This window comes from Emydura macquarii, unplaced genomic scaffold (genome assembly GCF_026122565.2).
Source record: "Emydura macquarii macquarii isolate MOO-44397 ecotype Brisbane River unplaced genomic scaffold, CSIRO-AGI_Emac_v2 contig_306, whole genome shotgun sequence".
In the NCBI taxonomy this organism is placed as follows: domain Eukaryota; kingdom Metazoa; phylum Chordata; order Testudines; family Chelidae; genus Emydura; species Emydura macquarii.
The window spans coordinates 10181165-10200377 of record NW_027130443.1 but is presented as its reverse complement, the minus strand read 5'-3'; the positions used below and the strand labels follow the sequence as shown (position 1 = coordinate 10200377).

Here is a 19213-nt window from a genome sequence, read left to right as displayed (position 1 = left end):
AACACCAGCTGCTAGGACACCTGCCAAGTCCCAGAAGCACCAAGCAGACGGGCAGCAACCTAACACCGCCAGGCACGGAGGGTGTGGATTTCTCTGAGCACCAGGCAAGCCTGCCCTGTGCTCATCAGCGGCCTCTAATCCGCCCTCTTGACCCCCTCAGAGAGCAGCTCGGGAACAAGAGGCGCCATGCTCCAGCGAGCAAGGCAGAGCTGCTCTCTCTCTCTCTGCCATCGGCCTGCGGGGTTGCTAAGTGGGCATCAATCTTGCATCACTTTGCTGGGGCCATGGTCCAAGTGGGGGGGGATAAGTTTACAATGTCTCCCCCCCTCCGGTCCCTCCTCCACGGGTGTCTGCTTTCAGTGAGCCTTCTTTGTGTCAAGCAACCAGCGGCTGAGTGTCACCAGTGCTGATGGACTAACGCTTCACCACAGCAGGGATCCAGCAGGCGTGGGTGCTGGGCTCCTATGGGGACACCCCGCTGCAGGGGCCGTTTCTCTCCTGCATCCCAGCCGGGCTGTTTTGTCAGAGCCGCCAGAATCCCTGCCTGTTAGCATTCACCCGGAGGACCAACGATAGTTTCGGGGCCAGGAGAGCAAGAGACGGGGAAGGAACGGGAGCACGTCCCGATAAAGGATCGGTTCCGTTTGTTCATCCACACCGTGGCCGGGATGAGCGAGGTAGGGCGGAGGAAGACACCTGCCATCGCTGCTCACGAAACCGGTACGCTTGCTGGGAAGCTCCAGCTCCCTTTGGGCATGGAGTGAGATGGGAAGCGATTGGGGGCAGGTCTGTCTTTTTAGGATGTGTTTGCAGGGCCCAAGCCTAATTTTTTCAGGCCCAGTACAAACTCGTAATACGGGCCCCGTCCCACACACATACCCATGGGGGTTGAAGCCTGGGCCGGGCCCCCCAGGGCCTCCGGGCCCCGGTAAAGTGTATCCATTTCCCCCCCCATGTGAGGGCCGTGTGTGTTTGTACAGTGCCTAGCACCATGAGGCTCGATCCTTAGGTGCTGCTGTAACTAAATGAATAATCTTAGAGGATTGTCATTTACTGTATGTTTGTATAGCACTTAGCACCATGGGAAGCTGATCTAATCGACCTACAGGTGCTACCGGGCCTCAGTTTCCCCATCTGTGAAACAGAGATAATGATTTTGACTTTCTTTGCGAAGCATTTTGAGATCTGCTGATGGAAAAGGGCTGTGTGAAAGCTAGGAATTGTTATTGTTATGGCTGCAATATACATCATAAAAATCGTGTGAAATAGCAACCGATCTCCCGACTCTGGGTGGGCAGCTCAGCAAAGGAACCTTATGAAGCCCACCTGAAAATTGCTCCTTTAGAAAATCAGATTTGGGAGGTTTTGGGTTTCTCTTTTACAGATGCTGAAATGTCTGGATAGGTATATTTCTGAGATGGGCCCGAAATAAAACCCGGCCCCTTTGAATCCCACCCCACCACGGCTGGCCTGGGGCAAATCCCTTAACTGCTCTGTGCCTCAGTTTCTCCATTTTTGAAATGACGGATGGTAACGTTGCCCTACCTCACAGCAGGGACAGAAGGGATGTGGTGAAGCTGAAATGCCCCTCCACAGCTGCTGTGAAGATGTCAAGTGTCCCCTGAGCGCTAGGTCGTTCGAAATCACTGCCGGGAAGAGGAGTTGGTAGGAGGTCTTTGTTCGGTAACGTTTTTGCTCATTACAATGCTCTGGATTCAGGCAGAACTTTCCTTAGTGCCGTCGCTTCCCTCGGCTTGGAGTAGGAGCTGCGGGCGTTTTGATGAGTGGCCTGTGAAAGACGCTGAGAGGGGCTAGTCCGAGCTGCTCGGCGAAGCCCCTCCCCGCCCCCCACGCAGGGCTGGCGTCGCTGCTGGCCCAAGCACTGCCTGCCATGTCGCTGCTCACCTGCGCCCTGTCTCCCCCTCCCGCACGTTCCTCCGCATCCCACTTTTTTTGGCCAAAGTGGGTATTCGTCCCAGTTGCTCTTGCCAACTTCAAGTCAGGATGGCCGGGACAGGGCTTAAAAAAAGGGCTCTCCCGGCCAAAACAGGATGTAGGGTCACCCTAGCTTTAGTGCTTCTGTACGCCATGTGTCTCTGCTGCTGGAATTCGGTGTGCTACCTTCTTCCATTGGTACCCCTTCGCTCATCCCTACCCTGCATCCTTGGACAACAGAGAAACTCACTTCCTTAGGGTACGGCCCTGCTGCAATCACAGGGCGTGGCTGCCACTCGCGTAGGTAGATGTACCTGAGCTAGCTTTAATTTAGCTGGCAGCCATGAGGGAGTTTCAGCACCTGTATAACTGGGCATGCCTGCCCTGCAGCGCCCCCTTCTGGCAAAGTGTGGTGCTGCAGGCCCTGCCTCAGTTTACCTTCTTCGGGGCTTCTTAAATCATCTCCACCAGTCCAGAGTCCTTAAAACATTCCTCTTCAGGGTCTAATTTATTTATATACAATTCACAACACCACACACTCCTATAGGCTTCCCCCACATTCATCCAGAAGAGAACCCTCCTCTTCCCTGGACCACACTCCAGCTTTCCTATCTGGAGTCTTCCCTCCGTTGTCTCCCCTCACCCTCCCTCCCTCTTTTCCCAGGAGAGGCTCCAAGCCTTCCAGCTCCATCCTGGCTTTTGTCTGCTTTTTGTTCCCTGCAACCAGGGACAATCTGACAGCTTTTCTCTCTCCGCACCCTGCGGGCATCATCTAAGTCTCTACAACTTTGCTTCCCACTTCACCCCTACCCCCAGCTTCTTTTCCTTTGTATCAATGGTGAAGCAGACTTGGCTGAAGAGTCTATAGCAGCCACCAGCTGTAATTACTGACAACTTAGTGATTTCTACGCTCTCACTCTGCTCTCTGTCCTTCATGTAATGGAACAGCACCTTCCTACCACTACCCCCATTTTCCATGCTAGCTTCCTCTTCCAGTTTCCCCTTTCATAACGCCCAACTGCCTTTCTTTAAGCCCATTTTGAGCAGCAGGTAATGAGCCTCAGGTGCCCACTACCTCTTAGCGGGCAAGTCGCCCTGAGACAGCTTGCTAGCCCTCTAAGTAATTACCCACAGCTCCAGGTGGCCTTGTACAAGGTGGCTTGTTAGGGGATCAATATATCATTTCAGATTGTGTAAGTATTTAGGCCTGGGTATTTGCCTGACATGGCTTGCAACACAGCTCATGCTGAAGTCCATGCTAATAGGGCTGCACTGCTCCGGCACCTGAGATAGCTGGATTGAAACTAGCTCAGTTACGTCCAGGTGAGCTGCAATCACGCCCTGTGGTTGGAATCTAGACATTGCTTTCATGGCAGTACATCCCCTGCTCAAAGGCTGCGCTAAACCAGAACTGCAGCTGTGAGCACTGCGCTTACCGTACAGACCCCCAAGCCCTAATGCTGAAACAGCTTCAAATCAAAGGTGATTGCTCTAATAACATATGCCAATTAATAGATTAGTATTAATTATTTGTATTATCTTAGTCCCTAAAGAGTCCTGTGGTGCTAGGTGCTGTACAAATACAGAAAAAGACAGTCAGAGAATCGCTTTCTCAATCTCTCTTGTGATGTGACATGCCAGGGAGCCTGTGCTGGCAGCCATCGGCAGCTTCCTATGTAAAAACTGTCCAGGGCTGGAGTAATATAATAATGTTTCTCTAGTGCCTTTGAATCTGAGCATCTCAGAGTGCTTCACAAATACTAAATAATTTCATTGTCACGTCCCCCTTGGAGGGTAGATAACTATCATTGTGTCTGCTTTAGAGGTGGGGAAACTGAGGCAGGGAGTGGTTAAGCAACTTGCCCAAGGTCATCCTTTGAGTCAGTGGTGGAGTTGGAGGTAAAACTCAGGAATTCCTAGCCCTTTTCTTCTAATCACCAGCGTGGTTTCTTTCCAAGAGTTGGGAACAGAACCCCAGCATCCTAGATCTCCGTCCTGGGTTCAGATCAAGAGATAACACTCCTTTCCAGAGAGAGTGACAGAACGCGGCCGTCCTGGCTTCTTATGCTCTAATCGCTAAACTACGTTGCTGATGCCAGCCTGGGTTTCTGACATATTATTAACTCTTCTGCATTTTGTTGGATTACGCCAGGCCCCGGGCCAGGACTGTACAGTCTGCCTCCTACCATTGGATTTGTCAACCATGACTACACCAAGTTAACCAGCCCGGCTTATTCCTTTCATTGGAGACTCAACCATGGCAGTAAGTCTTTGTGAACCATTCTTTGGTGTTTAAAGCGGCCCGGGTCAGAAAGGCTGCATGGTCTTCCCAATTTCACCCTGACACAAATTTCCGTCAGTTCCCCTGTCCAGTGTCACTTCACCCACCTCCCTGCTCCTCCTCCGAGTATCTTCTCAGGCGCTGAATCCACCATTGGTATGTGAGGGTATCCCACACATGCACCCATGTGTGTATTCCTCCCCTCTGGGTGGATAGATTGCCCATGTGTTTGGGTCCTGTCTGTCTATGTTTACCCCTGTGTGTGTGTGTATACCCTGCAAGTGTGGGTTTGTGTCCTGTCTGTGTGTGTGTGTCACCCATGTGTGGGTTTGTGTTCTGTGTGTGTGTAGGTTTGTGTTCTGTGTGTGTGTACCTTTCCCTGTATGTGTGTGTCTAGGAGAGCTTCTTGTGCACAGATCTTTTGTGCTTTGTGAATGTGTATCGTTTTGCTGCTAGCTTGCTGGGACAGGGTAACTTTGAAGCTGCATCCTCTCCTCAATTGACCAGGCTGAGACCATGGAGACCCGGAACATAGGGTTGCCAATTTTGGTGGGACGTATTCCTGGAGATTTCATCATATATCATAATCTTTAATTAAAGATTAATCTTTAATTCCTAGAGACTCCAGGAAAATCCTGGCGGATTGGCAACCTGGTGCCGCCAGAATACCTGACTGCTCTTTATTTCCAGAACAAGACTGCACATGGTGAAGCAGAGAGACAGAGCTGAGAGGCCAAAGCACATTATTCTCAAAATCAATAGGATTTGTAATTAAAACCGATACGCCGTTCCTCCCTGCTCCATACCCCTCCTGGACAAACTGCATCCCCTCGCCATTCTGCCAGAGCCTACAGCTTCCATTTTAGAGGGGTCATTGAAACGCCAGCCCATGCCAGTCTCTGGATCCAGCTGCCAGGCTGTCCAGATCTTAGCATCGAAGCAGCGAGCACCCACTCGCCTGTCCCAATGTCCTGACATTCGCTACTAAACATCACAGAAGCGTGACTGCATGTACCCAGGAGGGTTGTGACACTAGCTGTAATACTACAGTGGTCCGATACAGGCACGCTCCAGCAATGGGTCTCAGAGAATGGGGGAGGATCATTATCCCTGTTGTACAGCTGAGGAAACTGATTTTTCCTAAGATCACGAGTAGCAGAACCAGGTCTCCTGAGCTGCAGGCCATGGCCCTACCCTGTATCCCTCTCGGGTTCTTGATGTTGCCTACAAATGATCAAAGGCCTAGATCTGATCTCAAAGCTGTGGCTTTTATACTGATGTAATTCCATTGACTTGAGTGGAGTTCTTGATTTACATCGGTGTACGAGTGGGAATCAAAGTGCTTTACTTACTCCACCTTCATCCCCAGTACACGCCGACTTCTGATCTCAGGTCGGTGCCCATCCAGAATGACTCCATGTAAATCAGCGGGATTACACCAGTGTAACAGATCAGAATATGGCCCTGTGTGGACGCACAAGCAAATTTAAGATGTGACCTACAGGCCCGTGACCAAATTAATCCCTGGTACAACCCCACTGAAGTTACATCAGGCATGAATTTAGCCCTCTCCATAGGAGAAAGTGCTGTTCTAGCTTCCCAGCCGCCTCACTGCTGTATGTCCTGACGCCTTCCCCCTTTGTTAGCAGTGCACTTTAAAGACTCAAGCCCAGGCCCCTGCTATTACGTGGACCCGCAACTCACTCGCTTCGGCAGGAACGGAGGCCCGTCCTATTCCATGCTGGCGAGATCAAAGCCCACAGGTGAGTGGAAGCGGATCAAAGGCCTTCCCTGGGCAGGGAGCCCAAGCGTGGCTGGTCTGGTAGCGTCAGCAGCTCTTCAGGTCGCTTTGAAATTGAACGGAGTGCTGGGGAAAGCTGCTGGTTTGGCAGCCCCGGGCCTCTTTATCCTCCGGACAAGCCACTCTTCTGCCATTGTACCTCATTCTGGCCCGGAGCCGGAGGGACCCCCCTGAGGGTGAGAAATTCTTCCTGGCCCATTCAGCTCTTAGTCCCTGGGCTGAGGTTGCTGACAAGGGCCAGCCAGTGCCAACAAGGGGGTGGGCTTGGGGCTGGCAGACGCCGCGGGCGGCGTTTTGGTGCAGCAGAGGATGAGCCGTGACTGCACCGGCTCATTCGGTCGCCTGCCATGGTCGGAGCTGTCGGTCCCTCCCCACGGGGGCTGGATCGGAAGGGGCCGTGCAGAGCTGGAAGGCCTCCCCTGGTGCACCAGGAACTGGGGGAGGCGGGGGAACCAGACGACTAGCGTGCTCTGGCCTCGAAAATGCTAGGCTCCACACCGGCAGCATCCCTCGTCACTATGGCTGCGGTGACATGGCGCCCCTTGGAGCTGGGTCTGGCCGTTCCTGGCTGCGTGCGGCTTCAGCGTGTAATGCTGTGTCTCCTTCAGCGCAGACACAGACCCCCGGGCCAGGCAGGTACCACCCGGAGAAAGCCCCACCTGTCACCCAGCACAGGCCGCCGTCTTTCAGCATGGGCTCTCGCATCAAGTAACGCCTCGTGGACTCCGGCCCGGCCCCGAACAGCTACACTCTCCCCTCGCTGCTGGGTCCCCGGGTTCCCAGCAAACCATCCAGCCCTAGTTTCACCATCTCAGGGCGGAACAAACACGGCGGCTTTTCTGAGGACTTGTCCCGAACGCCTGGTCCAGGCCGTTACAACAGTACGGATCCCAGCACCTACTTGCACCGGTCACCTGCCTTCTCCATTCGGGGGCGACACAGCCCGCCCGGGGCCGCCTTCCGGACGCCGGGGCCTGGAACGCACAGCCCCGAAAAGGTGACTGCCCACAGGACACGAGCCCCGGCCTACTCCCTAGGCATCCGGCACTCTGAATTTGTCACTCCTCTCATTATGGATATTTCACAGTGACAGAGCAGTGGGACAGCAATTCCCTGGTGTCAGGGTCGCCAGCCTCGATTTACTTTCCCTGCCTTGATCATCTGGATCTCCAGTGACTCAGACTGGAAGCTCTTCTCTTCGCGCCCCCCAGCCCACGTTGTGGTTCTGAGCTGCTCATTCACAACATGTCACGTGGTCCTGGAAGCGCTTCCAAGCACTGGATGCTCCAGCACCGGAGACATTTAAAACGGGGCCAGGCTAAACCCTGTGGAACTGTAGGGAACAACCCCCCACTGCTCTGCTGGGGAAGGAATTTTTCATCTCTAGCCTCTGGGATGCTTTGATTTCCTAACAGCCTCCACAAACTGGGTTCTGATCTTCCCACTCGGAGTCCCAAAGTTTCTTTAACAAACAGGTTAACAAACAAAGACTGTGTTTGTACGCAGCGTAGAGCAGCAGAAGAGCACGGGGTGGCTCGAAAGCTTGTCTCTCACCAACAGCAGCTGGTCCAATAAACGATAATACCTCCCCCACTCTCCCTCCCAGGGCAGTGATAGCAGGCTGGTTAGTTTCACTTGCTGATCTAGTCAGTTCTCTTTCAGTTCTAAGGCAGTACCAGGCCTTTGTGTTTGGGTTCACAGCACTGCGGAGGGGACCGCTGCAATCCAACCCCTCCTCCATGACGAATTCAATTATTTCTGTTGTAATAGGTTTTTCACACCTCCTCCCCCTTTCCCCTGTGTATTTTTAACAAGGTTTGAGCCTGAGCTGTTCACTAGCATTGTTTATAACTTAAAAAAAAAAAAAAAAGTTCCAAGGGTGATGAAATTCTTCAGGTTCAGAATAACTTTACTAACCAACGAAAGACAAAACGTTGAAATTCTGCCTCCCCTCCCTGCAGCGCAGCTCTCCACCCCCACCCCCTATGTGTCTTGACCTTTCTGAAATAAACCACACCACCCGGCTAACCCTGACGCAGAGCTATCAAGTGTCAACCGCGATGGTGTAGGCACCTCACTGCAACCTCCTTCCCTGTTTCTCTCTGCTCAACCACTGATGTCCGGTGAAGGACTCAGCCCAGGCCGTTAGCCGGTGTCAACGGGGCTAGCTTGAACGATGCAGATGTTACCAGCAGAGAATTCACCTCCTTGGGTGAGAAGTGGAGGGAAGGGAAGACAACACGACTAGAGATCTTATCATGTCCTAGAGAATCTGGTCACTGGACCCAGACACCGCTTCTGTCCTGTGCTAGGAGACAGGGCTAGAATTTGGAAGGCAGGTCTGAGGTGGACAATAACTGGCCTGCAGATCCCACATTGCAAACCGTTTCAGTTCCTTCTGGGCGGCACTGAGAAGGGCATGGATGGGGCTCCCTCTGTGTGTGTGAAACATCTTCCAGCTACGTTCAGAGACAGGCTGGGTATCTGCTTTGTGAAGCAGCACCCCTAGGGAGAAGGGGTCGCCTTTATCCTCCAGATCTCAGTGATCAGGCTGCCTTGCACTGGGTCATGCCATGAGACGACTGATGCTCCTCCCTATCTAACCCCAGGCAACGTAGTGGAGACATCTTGGTGGGGTTTGCTGCAAGGGATACACAGACAGGGACCGGTGGGGGAGATTGAAGGCTGGGAAAGCTTCCATTAGAGAGGGCGGCCGGGTTGTGAGCTGCTGGGGAGAGACATCAAGCCCTTCTTCTCTCTAGAATGGACCATGCGCACCTATGGTGCTGCCACACACCCGGAATAAATAATAGGAGGCGGTGGGCCAGATTCCCAGCTGGGATAAATTGACATAGGCGTCAGGTGAGGAGCTAGTCCTGTGGGGGGAATCGTCTTGAGGCTACCTATTTGCATGTGCAGGGTTAGCCACGACGTGTTACTGTCATATGAATAATAATAATACAACATGCGAGAGATGCCATTCTCTGCGTGAAGGGTCAAACCCAAATCCTGCCTCTGACTCTCCCCTGCCTTGGACCTTGTGTCACCTGTGCAAAAGTGGTATGGAACAGCCCCAGGTCTACAAACCTCAGTGAACCTGCTCCAGGTTTCAGACCTATGAATGTAAGAGGCAGCAAGGTTTGCCTGAAAATGCCCTATCCCATAGTTGGCATTGATCCTGCAGGGGAAGGGTTAAGCAGGCTGTGCTGATTGGCAGAGAACATGGTTTGTTACCCCACCTGGAGACAAGGGAGGTTGGAGTGGCACTCTGGGGAGAAAGGATCTAGGGTGTGGATCTAGGGTGTGGGCTGAGCAGTGCAGAGGGAGGAGTGACCAGGTCTGGAGAGAAGATTTGAGATGAACTTGATACTACGTTATTGTTGGTATCTTTGTTAATAAAGCCCAACCCCAGGAAGGGGAGAGTTTGTGCAGGCTGGGAATGGCACTTCTGCACTGTAATGAAAGCTGAAACCAGGCTTCTGAGAATCCAGCATCCTAAGGATGGGGACAGAGCTGCTCCTTCCCTTTCCTTCAGCTCCAAAACCTCTCCAGAGAGAGTGGCTGTCTCAAGGCTGTTGGCCTTACCCCCTGTATCACCTACTCTTTTCCTAGGATGGCTGAGGATGCCGGGAGCCTGGATTTTACTACCAGCCAGGGCAAATTAATCATTTGCTGATTTCTTTTTAATAAGTTACATCTGCTGACTTTCCTCTGGGCCGCTGCCTGGCAAGGGGGGGCCTGCTTTCACTCCGGGTGAGCTGAAATAAATAAATAGATACCACTCCCTCCACCCCCTCACATGTTTATTTTCCCCTTGATCAATAAACATTAACCTCCCGCCTGCATCTGCTGGCCCACAGAGGGAAACAACAAGCGGGCAGGAGGTACGGTAGCCATTCTGTGAGCTGACAGCCCAGAGGAAGTGGTAAGAGCAGCAGACACACACTCTGCAGCTACACTGAGTCAGAGAGCTGACGGAGCACTTGCCAACACCGGCTTTTTCCAGGGGAGTGTGGTGGGAGTCCTAAGTGGGAGACCGGCTGCTGGAAACAGGTAAGTCCCAGCTGAATTCCCACTGCTTTGTGCTATAGACAAGACGAGCGCCTAGCAGCTAGCTGGTCTCCAGAAGCAGAAGTGAGAGGGAGTAAATGGGTGTGTGTGAATGAGACCCGCCATCAGATTCATTCAGATCAAAGGGAGAAGTTATCGACATTGGAGACTCTCCACTTCAAGTTGTCGTCCTCTTTGAAAACAAAGCGGAGTCAGGCCTTAAATAGGAGACCTTTACAAAGAAGTGGGTTGTGTCAATTTCATAAGGGAGTGAGGTTCTGCCATGTAGCTAGGTAATGACCCCCCCGCTCCAGCAAGGCAGTAGAAGGCATTGGAGGGGCTGGAGCTGTTCTTAGCTTTGGTGTCCCGGTCAAGTTCCAACTCGGGGAGGATTGCATTGTGTCTGTCTAACACCCCTCCCACCTCCTTTGGGGTCTGGGACTCTTCACTTCCAGGTTGAAATGCTAGAAGGAGGGGAGATCTGAAATAAAACCACCACCGCACCTGTATATAATGGCTCAGTCACTAGGCGTATGAGGTCAGAAGTCACTTCTGCTATTCTTCTACTGTATTTTAACAACCAGATCCCACAGTGGCTGGTCCTCTAGAAACAGCATAGATTACGTAAACAGTTCTATAGCAATGCGTGCTGTTGAACAGTGGCTATGTTCCACCCCAGGGCTGGCTGCATTTTGGTAGTGAGTGAAGTGGCTCAAAGGGCCTACAGAGATGCAAGAATGTATTAATACACTAGAATATGCGTCTCCTAGCACCTTCCATCCAGGCTTCTCAGCACCTGATCCATTCACACAGCTATCCGAACTGATACCACACAACATCCATATACACCCACCTCACTGACATACATCCTCACACTGACACAATACCCATACATACACACCACACACTTCCACCGACACAGCCACACACATGCACCCTCACTGCTATACACGCCCCATCTTCCTCAGCGCACACACACACACACACACACACACACACACACCCCGACCAAAATTAGGGAAATGCCTGAACATCTCTGAGAACAGAGACAACTCCTGTGCCCTTTCCCCACTAGCTGTCTGTCTGTCTGTCTGTCTGTCTGTCCCCCCCCAAGAGCACACCAGGCTCCCCCTCTTCCTTCCTTCAGCTTTGTCTGCGCTGCAGAAAGAAGTGAGTGTTTACACTGAGACAGCTTTTTCCATGCGGGTAGTTTTCACCTCAGGGTAGCTAATCAAGGTCAATCTGCCCCACACCTGGGGTTGATTTTGACCAGCCACGTGCAGGTGAAAACACCAGTGCCGTGTCTCCACAAGGATTTCACGCTCTCTCCGTGTAAAACCAACCCTGTTTGAATGGCAGCCAGTTGGCCACATCCACCGCTCAGCCTCTCTTCATTTCCACCCCTGGTATCCAGGAAAAAGGGTGGGATGGGCTCAGGTCCCGAGACTCTGGAGATTTAACACCCTCCCCCAAACAATAGAAAACCCCTCCACCACCACCACTTTGGAAGGCTGTCAGACAGGAAGAAAGCAGGGGACAGCCACGTTAGCTCCGATTTGGTTACATCAGCAAGTTTTAGTCACTATTAACTACCCCTCCTGCCCCAATTAATCCTTCCTGGAGTTGACAGCACTTGGGTTTGGTTTCACTAGCACACAGCCAAGGACTTAAGGAGATTAATTAGCCACAGTTTAGTGAAGTTATGCAACTTGGCACCATCTGGGCATGCTGGGAAGCCAACCCCGCCCCATTCCTGCCATTCAGAATTCAGGCAACATTTGCTTTGTATGTTACTTTGCACAGTCGATAACAAGGGCAGCTTCCCCTAACGGGCCGGCCCATCTGCAAGGCCAAACAAATCCCCCTGCGAGCGAGCAGTGAGTCTGTGTGCGCGTGCAGGTGGCACGCGCGTGTCTGCAAACAACAAGCACGTGCGTGTCCAGATGCGTATTTGCCAGCAGGGCGTGCGTGCACGATGCCTGTGTGGCTGTTGCATGTGCAGGGCATACTTGTGTGGCGGGGGCGTGCACGTCTGTGGGCAGGCAATACAATGACACGTCGCAGTTCTGCCTGTGTAGGCCGGGTTTGCCCTATGTTCAGGGCCTGGCCCCCTCTGTAGCACCCTTTGGGGTGTGTCAGGGTCATAGATTCACTGAGGTGCCCATCACTGGGGCTGGTGTAACTAGTGTGACCAGCCCACGGACAAGAACTTGGCCATCTAGCTGTGTTCCTTCCTCTGGGGTTTACCTTTTCCAGGGCTCGGCACAACAACTCCTGCAAATCCCTGGCAAGCAACCAGTCCTAAGCAAGCTGCTGGCCTCTCTCTTCAGGGGGCCTTGGGCAAGCCATCATCCTCTGCCCAACCCCCAGAGAGGATCGTGACACTTGGGCATAGTCCATCCCCCCACTCCCCAGCCTCTCAGGGTGCTCACGCAGTCCACAACTCTTGGATGGGTGCAAGATCTGCCCTCTGTCAGCCTCCTCCCTGGGGCTGGTGGACTAGAACCCCCTAGGACCTCTTCCCTTTGAACTCTCCCTCCAAATAATCCTGGGCATGTGGCACAGCTGTTGCAGGGGTGGAGCCACTCAAGCCCGCAGCAATTTCTTAAGCCCTTCCTGTCTGGTGTGAGATTTGTAAGCCTCATCACACCCTAGTGTGGGGGCTGTGCATGCACCCGGGTAGGTTATGGGTGTAAAATACCTTTTTTTTGGGGGGGGGGGTTGAAGGACAGTGTGCAATTGTGTGCCATAACGTGGGTGGCAAATGTGTTTGTGCATGTCATGCATGGGCTTGAGTCTGTGTCCGTGTGGCGGTCACGTGTGTGTGTGTATAATGCCCATACTTGTGTGTGTCTGGGTATGGTGTGTGGGGAGTGCCGGTGGTGTATGTGTGTGTGCAATGCATGTACACATCAGCATACGGCTGGATGTGGCTCAGTGTGTTCACACAAAGGCCCCACAAACTGCCCGGTGACAGGCACAGCAACCAGCTGTGGACGGGAAAAGCTGCTGCAAGTAGATTCTCCCTGTTGAAAGGAAGAATCAAAGACAAAGCGCCCAGGTGGGAGCAGCTGATTCAGGGCTTGGTGCACAGAGGAAACAGAACAATGGATGGCGCCAGCAAGGGCAGCAACAGGGGCAGGACGAAGGGCCCTTGTCAAAATCAGACTCATGGACTAAGTCTTGCTCTCAGCCACACTCAGACAATGTCACTAAGCCCAGGGGGACTTCTGGGGTGCAACTGAGAAAAACCGGACACAATGAAATGAGATTGCCCTGTTCCTCTGCTCCAGCCCAGGGCTGTCCTGTCAGGATCCCTTGCTGCAGAAGGCTTCCATTACAAAGCATCCTTAACTTGGTACAATCTGGGTATTGCACCTTGAACACCTGACCCTTCTGCTCCCATGCCAGGAAGGAACCAGGAAGAACCTGGCTAACCTAACAGAAGAGAATGGCACGACCCATGCGGATTTCTTCAGACTAGATGAAGTCAGCCTCGCATTTCCCCGGCTGCACCATGGCAGTAACACTTCCCTGCCTTACAGGGCACTGCAACGGCCGAGCCCATTCACGGTCGCCTGCAGCTGGAATATTACAGGGCCCAGGGCCCCAGAAGTACCATGATAGACGGAGACGGACCGAGGCCCAGAGTAGATTAAGGCCTCGTCTGCACACAAAAGTTTTACTGCTGTAACTATGCTGGTGTAATTAAAGTGATGCGCTAGCATGGATGCAGTTATACCAGGATAAAGGTGTTTTATACCAGTAAAGCTATTCCTCTGCAGGAAGGGGAGTAACTTACACTGCTGTAACGCACCTTTTTACGGATATCACTGTGTCCATGCAAGGGGCTGTAGTGATATAAGACTATCGGGAAAATATCACATCCCGAAGTGACATTAATAACGGTACAAAAGCTGCATACGCATCAGGCATAAGTGACTTGCCCACGGTGATGCTCAATGTGTTCATGAGTCAGGAATGACCCCCAGATCTCCAGAGTACCAGCACCGTGCCCCTGCCCACTAGACCATCCTTCCTCCTCATTCTGGCCTGGTGAGAACTGGCAACTGCAGGACCCGTGGGGATGCTGAGTGGGCACGCTGCCCGTGGGATTGGAGAAGGGGGCAGAGCTGCGCTGCCATCAATCGCTGCTCTCCATCATCTGTGCCATCACGGTGGCTGTTCCAGCCGCACGGGTCCCCAGGGCTTCTCTGTCCAACCCGTTCAGGCAAACCCAGGCCTGTGCGTGAAACCGATCAGCTGCGATTTTCTTTTCTCTCCCTTGCATCGGAGCGTGTAAGAAAATGTAAATCCCAGTTCCCTTGGATTCGCTGCTGTTGCCTCTCGGCTGCCCTTTGAAACTCCGCCACCGGGCCCCGTTAGCAAATCACTGCCTTCTGCCCAGCGTGCAGGGTTTAGCTTTCATTCCGGGAGCCCCCCTGCAGACAGAACACAGCTACCATGACAGGCAGCCAGATCAGAGGGACCCGTTGTTCCTCTTTGGTGGCTTTTTGCTTGATAAATTGTTAGCCGCCAGCGGTGAGGCAGCCTGACTTTTGTTTTCATGCTCGGGCTTCTAAAAATAGCCTCCTCTGAAGGTCCCCTCCCCACCCTGCCTTTCCCCTCGGTCTTCGGATTGTCTCTGCCACAGCCAGGGATGGAGGGCAGGGCTTTGCATGGAGGACCCGGGAACAGGCCAAAGACGGGCGTTCTAGATCGAGGAGTGGAGCTCTCTTCCAAATCAGGGCTGGATTGAGGGTCCGTGCTTCACCGGCCCAAGGGCAGGAGGGTTGGAGCTCAGCACCAAAGAGTCGAGCGCTTGCAACAGCGCAGTGGCCGTGAGCAGGCAGGGGCGGTTACAGTGCCATGCGGGCAAGGCCTCATGTGCTGAGGACAGAGCAAGGGTGCAATGCCAGGGGCTAAGTGGGGAGAAGAGGAAGGCGAAAGGGGGAATTAACCCCTGTGCTGCTGGTGCAAAGGGACTGTAGCCCTCCCCTCCCTCCCCCTGGTGAATTCCCAGCAATGCAGAACAACCCATGCCCAAGGAAATTCCAGCCCAGGCGGCGCTCTTGGATGGGGCAGCTAGGAAGAGACAAAGGCGGGGTTAACCGGTGCCCTGCCACCACTGTAAACCCCAGAAAGACAATGGCAGCAGAAGGCACAAATTAGGGCACTGTCAGAGCTGCTCTAACCTGCACCTCGGCCCGCAGCGGTGGTAGAACAGGGGAGGGACAAGCAGCTTCCATCTGTCCCAGTGCGGGTGCAGGGATGGATCAGGGCCAGGGGCCCTGGGTTTGGGGTTCTGGCGTTTTCAGAGGGGGTAGGATCCTACTGATCGGGGGCACTGCCTGGACTCTGCCGGTGCAAATGGTGTGGTGCTGCCGGGCTGCTTTGCTCTAGGAGATCGCGGGAGGCCGAGCTCAGACCTCATTCTTCAAGTCTCCACTAAAGAACTGGAGCTGCAGCGGAGGCTTGAGAAAGCCCCAGCTGCTAGATAAGTCTCCAGGGCCCGAGGCTGATTGCAGAGGAGATGAAAATAATCTCCTCAACCATCAGGGAGTTCTGCCGAGGAGAGCAGCCCGCCTCTCCAGGGATTACTGCAGGAAAATAAGCTTCTATTCTAGTCCCTTTCTGGCCCAGGAGATGCCAGCGTGGCGAAGGCAGAGAGCATTGGCTCAGCGGGAGCCCTGGGTTGTCCTGCAGGGCTGATGGATCTGCTGGAGGAGCTGTCATATAATTCACCCAGCGTACACCTGATAAAGCAAGCACAAGGAAGGAGGCCCCATGATCCTGACTCACTGCATACAGGCACCCCCAGACACCTGGTTGCCCCGTTGCCCTGCCACTCATGTTGTCATTTAGTTGCCAGTTTTGGCTGGCCACGTTCCGGGAGGTTTCATCATGTGACATCAGCTTTAATGACAGATTCATCTTTAATTCCTGGAGACTCCAGGACATTCCTGCAGGGTTGGCAACCCCAGGCTGTGCAAAGCAGACCTCACACGCTGCCATTCTCACTGGGACCATTTCATTCCCACCAGGCTTTGGGAGCAAGGGCTGGAGGAAAGTGGAGAATCAGGCCCCTATATGGCAAAGGCCCCTCTGTGCCCAGTCCTCACTAACTGCAGATCTCTAAGTCTTTCCAGACACAGGCCCCATGGCACTGCTGCCTCTGCATTAGGCACCAGCCCACAGCATACTACAAACCATCTGTGAATTGCTTCACGAAGCCCCGAAATGCAGCTGACTCTGGGGTGGAATGTGGCAACTATTGAATGGCAGCATGGCAGCACTGCCCAGCAGCTTAAGAAAGGAAATTAAGTAGAAGAACCAGCTCCAAATGAGGCAACGCCTAGCCAAAAACCCTGGGCTTTAAGTTCAGGTCTTCCATTCAAGTCTTGGCCAGACCTAAGTTTGCTTAGTTAATAGATGCTGAGGAAAACCCAGTCAGATGCAGGCAGACCGCATGATGGCAAATGCCTGAACAGATCTGAAATGGCATCTATCAGGGAGCACATAACAAGCTCCACAACCAAGGTCAATCCTTCAAAGCACATTTGAACCCAGGGTCTGTCTGAACGTCTTCTGGAGCATCTTGAAAGAACATCAGAGCCCCTTCTCCCTTCCTGGCTGTTTAAGAAAAGAAAACAACTAGACCAAAAGAGAGAGAAGCGCTTCTTAATATGGCAACAGCGAATGTAATCCTATTACCTTGATTTATTGATCGCAATCAGGGCAATTACTGGCTTTCACTCCATCACCTGCCAGTAAAAGAGAGAGAGAAAGAGACAGTGAGGAGAAAACAAAGAGATGGCCACACATGCAATCTGGAGTTTGAAAACAAGAGCCTCCTGGGAAGGCTTTGATTTTTAATTCATGTGTCGCTAGTAGATATCATCTGTATGAGCCTTCCACTCCTTGTGCAGCTTCTTTCTTGGGGATGGGGTGGGGTGGGTGAGCTAAGGTATCAGGCTGCCTGCCTTCCTTTCATCTTCATCAGCAGAGGAAGATCCTCGGTGGATCAGGAAAGTAATTAGATTTCAGTTTGTTCAAGGGGCAGCACCATATGGTCAAATTGGAACCGAAACAGATTCTGTGACACCCACAGAGCCCCCGAGCCACAGGAATGTTTGCGTGACTTTAAAGAGAAGAGATCCAGCTGGAAACAGCTTTGATAGAGAGGTAAACATCCCCTTGCAATGCAAACAGGGCAGCACCGGGCATCCGTGCGCCATAGCCGGAGGCTGACAGTGACTAGGAATGAAACTGACTAGTCTGTTTTCAGTTCCCAGGCTGTGCAAAGTGCAAAGACTGAAAAGAAAACTTAGCAGGCTGGGCTTGTGATTAAGATGCTTGGGAGATCTAGGCTCAATTCCCAGCTCTGCCACAGAAGCCCATCATGACCTTGTGCATGTCACTTAATCTCTCTGTTTCTTTGTTCCCCATTTATAAAAGGGGGATAACACTTCCCAACATCTCCAGGATGTTGGGAGGCTAAATTCATCAGTCTATTTAAGATGCGCAAATACTCCAGTAATGGGAAGCAAATAAAATCATAGCCAAAACCGTTAGGCTGAGATCAATGGAGCTATGTTGACAGACACAAGCCGAGGATACGGTCCTCAGAGTTTTAAATCTCAGCTGCTGCTAAGAACACAGGTAGGATATTTTGGGTTGCTTTTCAGAAGGGCTGAGAAATCTGCAGCCCCCCTAGACTTTAACTGGAGATGCGGATTCTCCGAACCTCTGAACATCAGGGCGCAAATGTGGTGTTGGGGAGGTTAAATGTATTATTTTGAGCAGAGAGATTCCCTTGAAGACTTTCCCCAGTCCCCTCCACTGTAGATTCTGGCACAATGGCAAGAGAGTTTGAGTGACTTTGCTCCTGGCTGCACATGCCCTCAACAAATCAACACGCAGACTCTTCTGCGGGGCACCGGAGGATAAAGCAGAGCAAACAAGAGCCTTGCTCAGAAGCTGGTTTTGGAAGTGAAGAAATAAGGCAGCCCGTGTTGCGCGGCAGCGCCGGCTCCGATCCCCTGAACAAACCCTGACTCTCATGCAAACGCAGAGAGAGAGAGAGAGAACAAAGTCCAAGGAGCTTAGTGAGCCAAGCAACCCGGCGGCAGAGGCCGCCCTGTCTCCACTGAAACGAAGGATGGGGCCTGAGCGGCTGCAGACTGGTGCAACTGCAGACTCCGTCCTGCCTCACTCTTTAGAGCTCCCAGTAGGAAGGTGGTAGCCCTCCCTGCCTCCGCATTAGCCTGTGGGCCTGCCACTTAGCTCCCATTAACCCTCTGATGGCTGGATTGAAGCAGCGTCTACTTGGTGCCACGCAGATGACGTGGCCATCTTGGCTCTAGGGTGAATCAACCCAGCTGGCTGGAGGCTCCCGTGGGGAAGTGCAGTTTTAAGGGGAGACGTGCAAGGCTGAATTCTCCAGGGACTATATAATGATCCCCAGCAAGGGCAGAATCCAGGACATTTAACAGCCAAAGCACAGGCCACTGCCACGTGAGTCAAAGGAATAATCGATTAGCTGGCAGCAGTAGTGGACTCTTATCCTCTGTGTGGACTAGGCTCTATGAGGTGATGCTACCCACGCAGCCACTGTGTTTCGGACGCACAGGATGTAACCGAGGGCAGAATCCGACCCACAGTTGTTACGACATTTCTGCAGCACGCCATCAGTGGAAAGGAAGCATCAGGAATACGTCAGGGTGATTCAGGGTGATGCAATCTTTATTCACGTCCCTGCTTGGTTGCTAAACCAGTCCCCATTCAGGTGCTGACTGACTGGTGATCCCTATCCAAGACCCTGATTGATTGGAGACCCAGTCCCTATGCAAATCTCAGATTGTTAGCGACCAGGCCCTACCCAAGTCCCCATTGATCGGTGATCCAGCCCCTAAGTAAATATCTGGCTGGTTGGTGACGTGCTCTCGAGCTCAGCCACGAGTTATTGGACTTGATGCACGAATGACTAGGTGAACTTCTCCGGCCAGTGCTCTGCAGGACGTCAGGTTAGATGATCATCATGGTCCCATCTGATTTTCTAATACGCGGATCTATAATCCCTGGGTATAGGTCCCCTGTTCCTTCCCCCCCACTTGGTAAGCCTGGAACACGTTTGGCAAAGAAAA

General features: G+C 52.7%; 2 protein-coding genes across 2 annotated transcripts in view; both read left to right on the top strand.

Moving 5' to 3' along the window:
* The first annotated feature begins 625 nt into the window (after positions 1-625).
* On the top strand, positions 626-8046 carry CIMAP1D (CIMAP1 family member D). The gene is given in 4 exon segments (XM_067554700.1): positions 626-720; positions 4088-4198; positions 5866-5979; positions 6626-8046. Coding segments are annotated over 4 exon segments (759 nt in total). The 5' UTR covers positions 626-668; the 3' UTR covers positions 7108-8046.
* Positions 8047-9845: 1799 nt separating this feature from the next.
* Positions 9846-19213, top strand: part of SHC2 (SHC adaptor protein 2) — a 31883-nt gene continuing 22515 nt past the window's right edge. The window contains exon 1 of the mRNA XM_067558804.1: positions 9846-10070. The gene's annotated coding sequence lies outside the window, so the exon portion shown is untranslated. The remainder of the gene's footprint in view (positions 10071-19213) is intronic.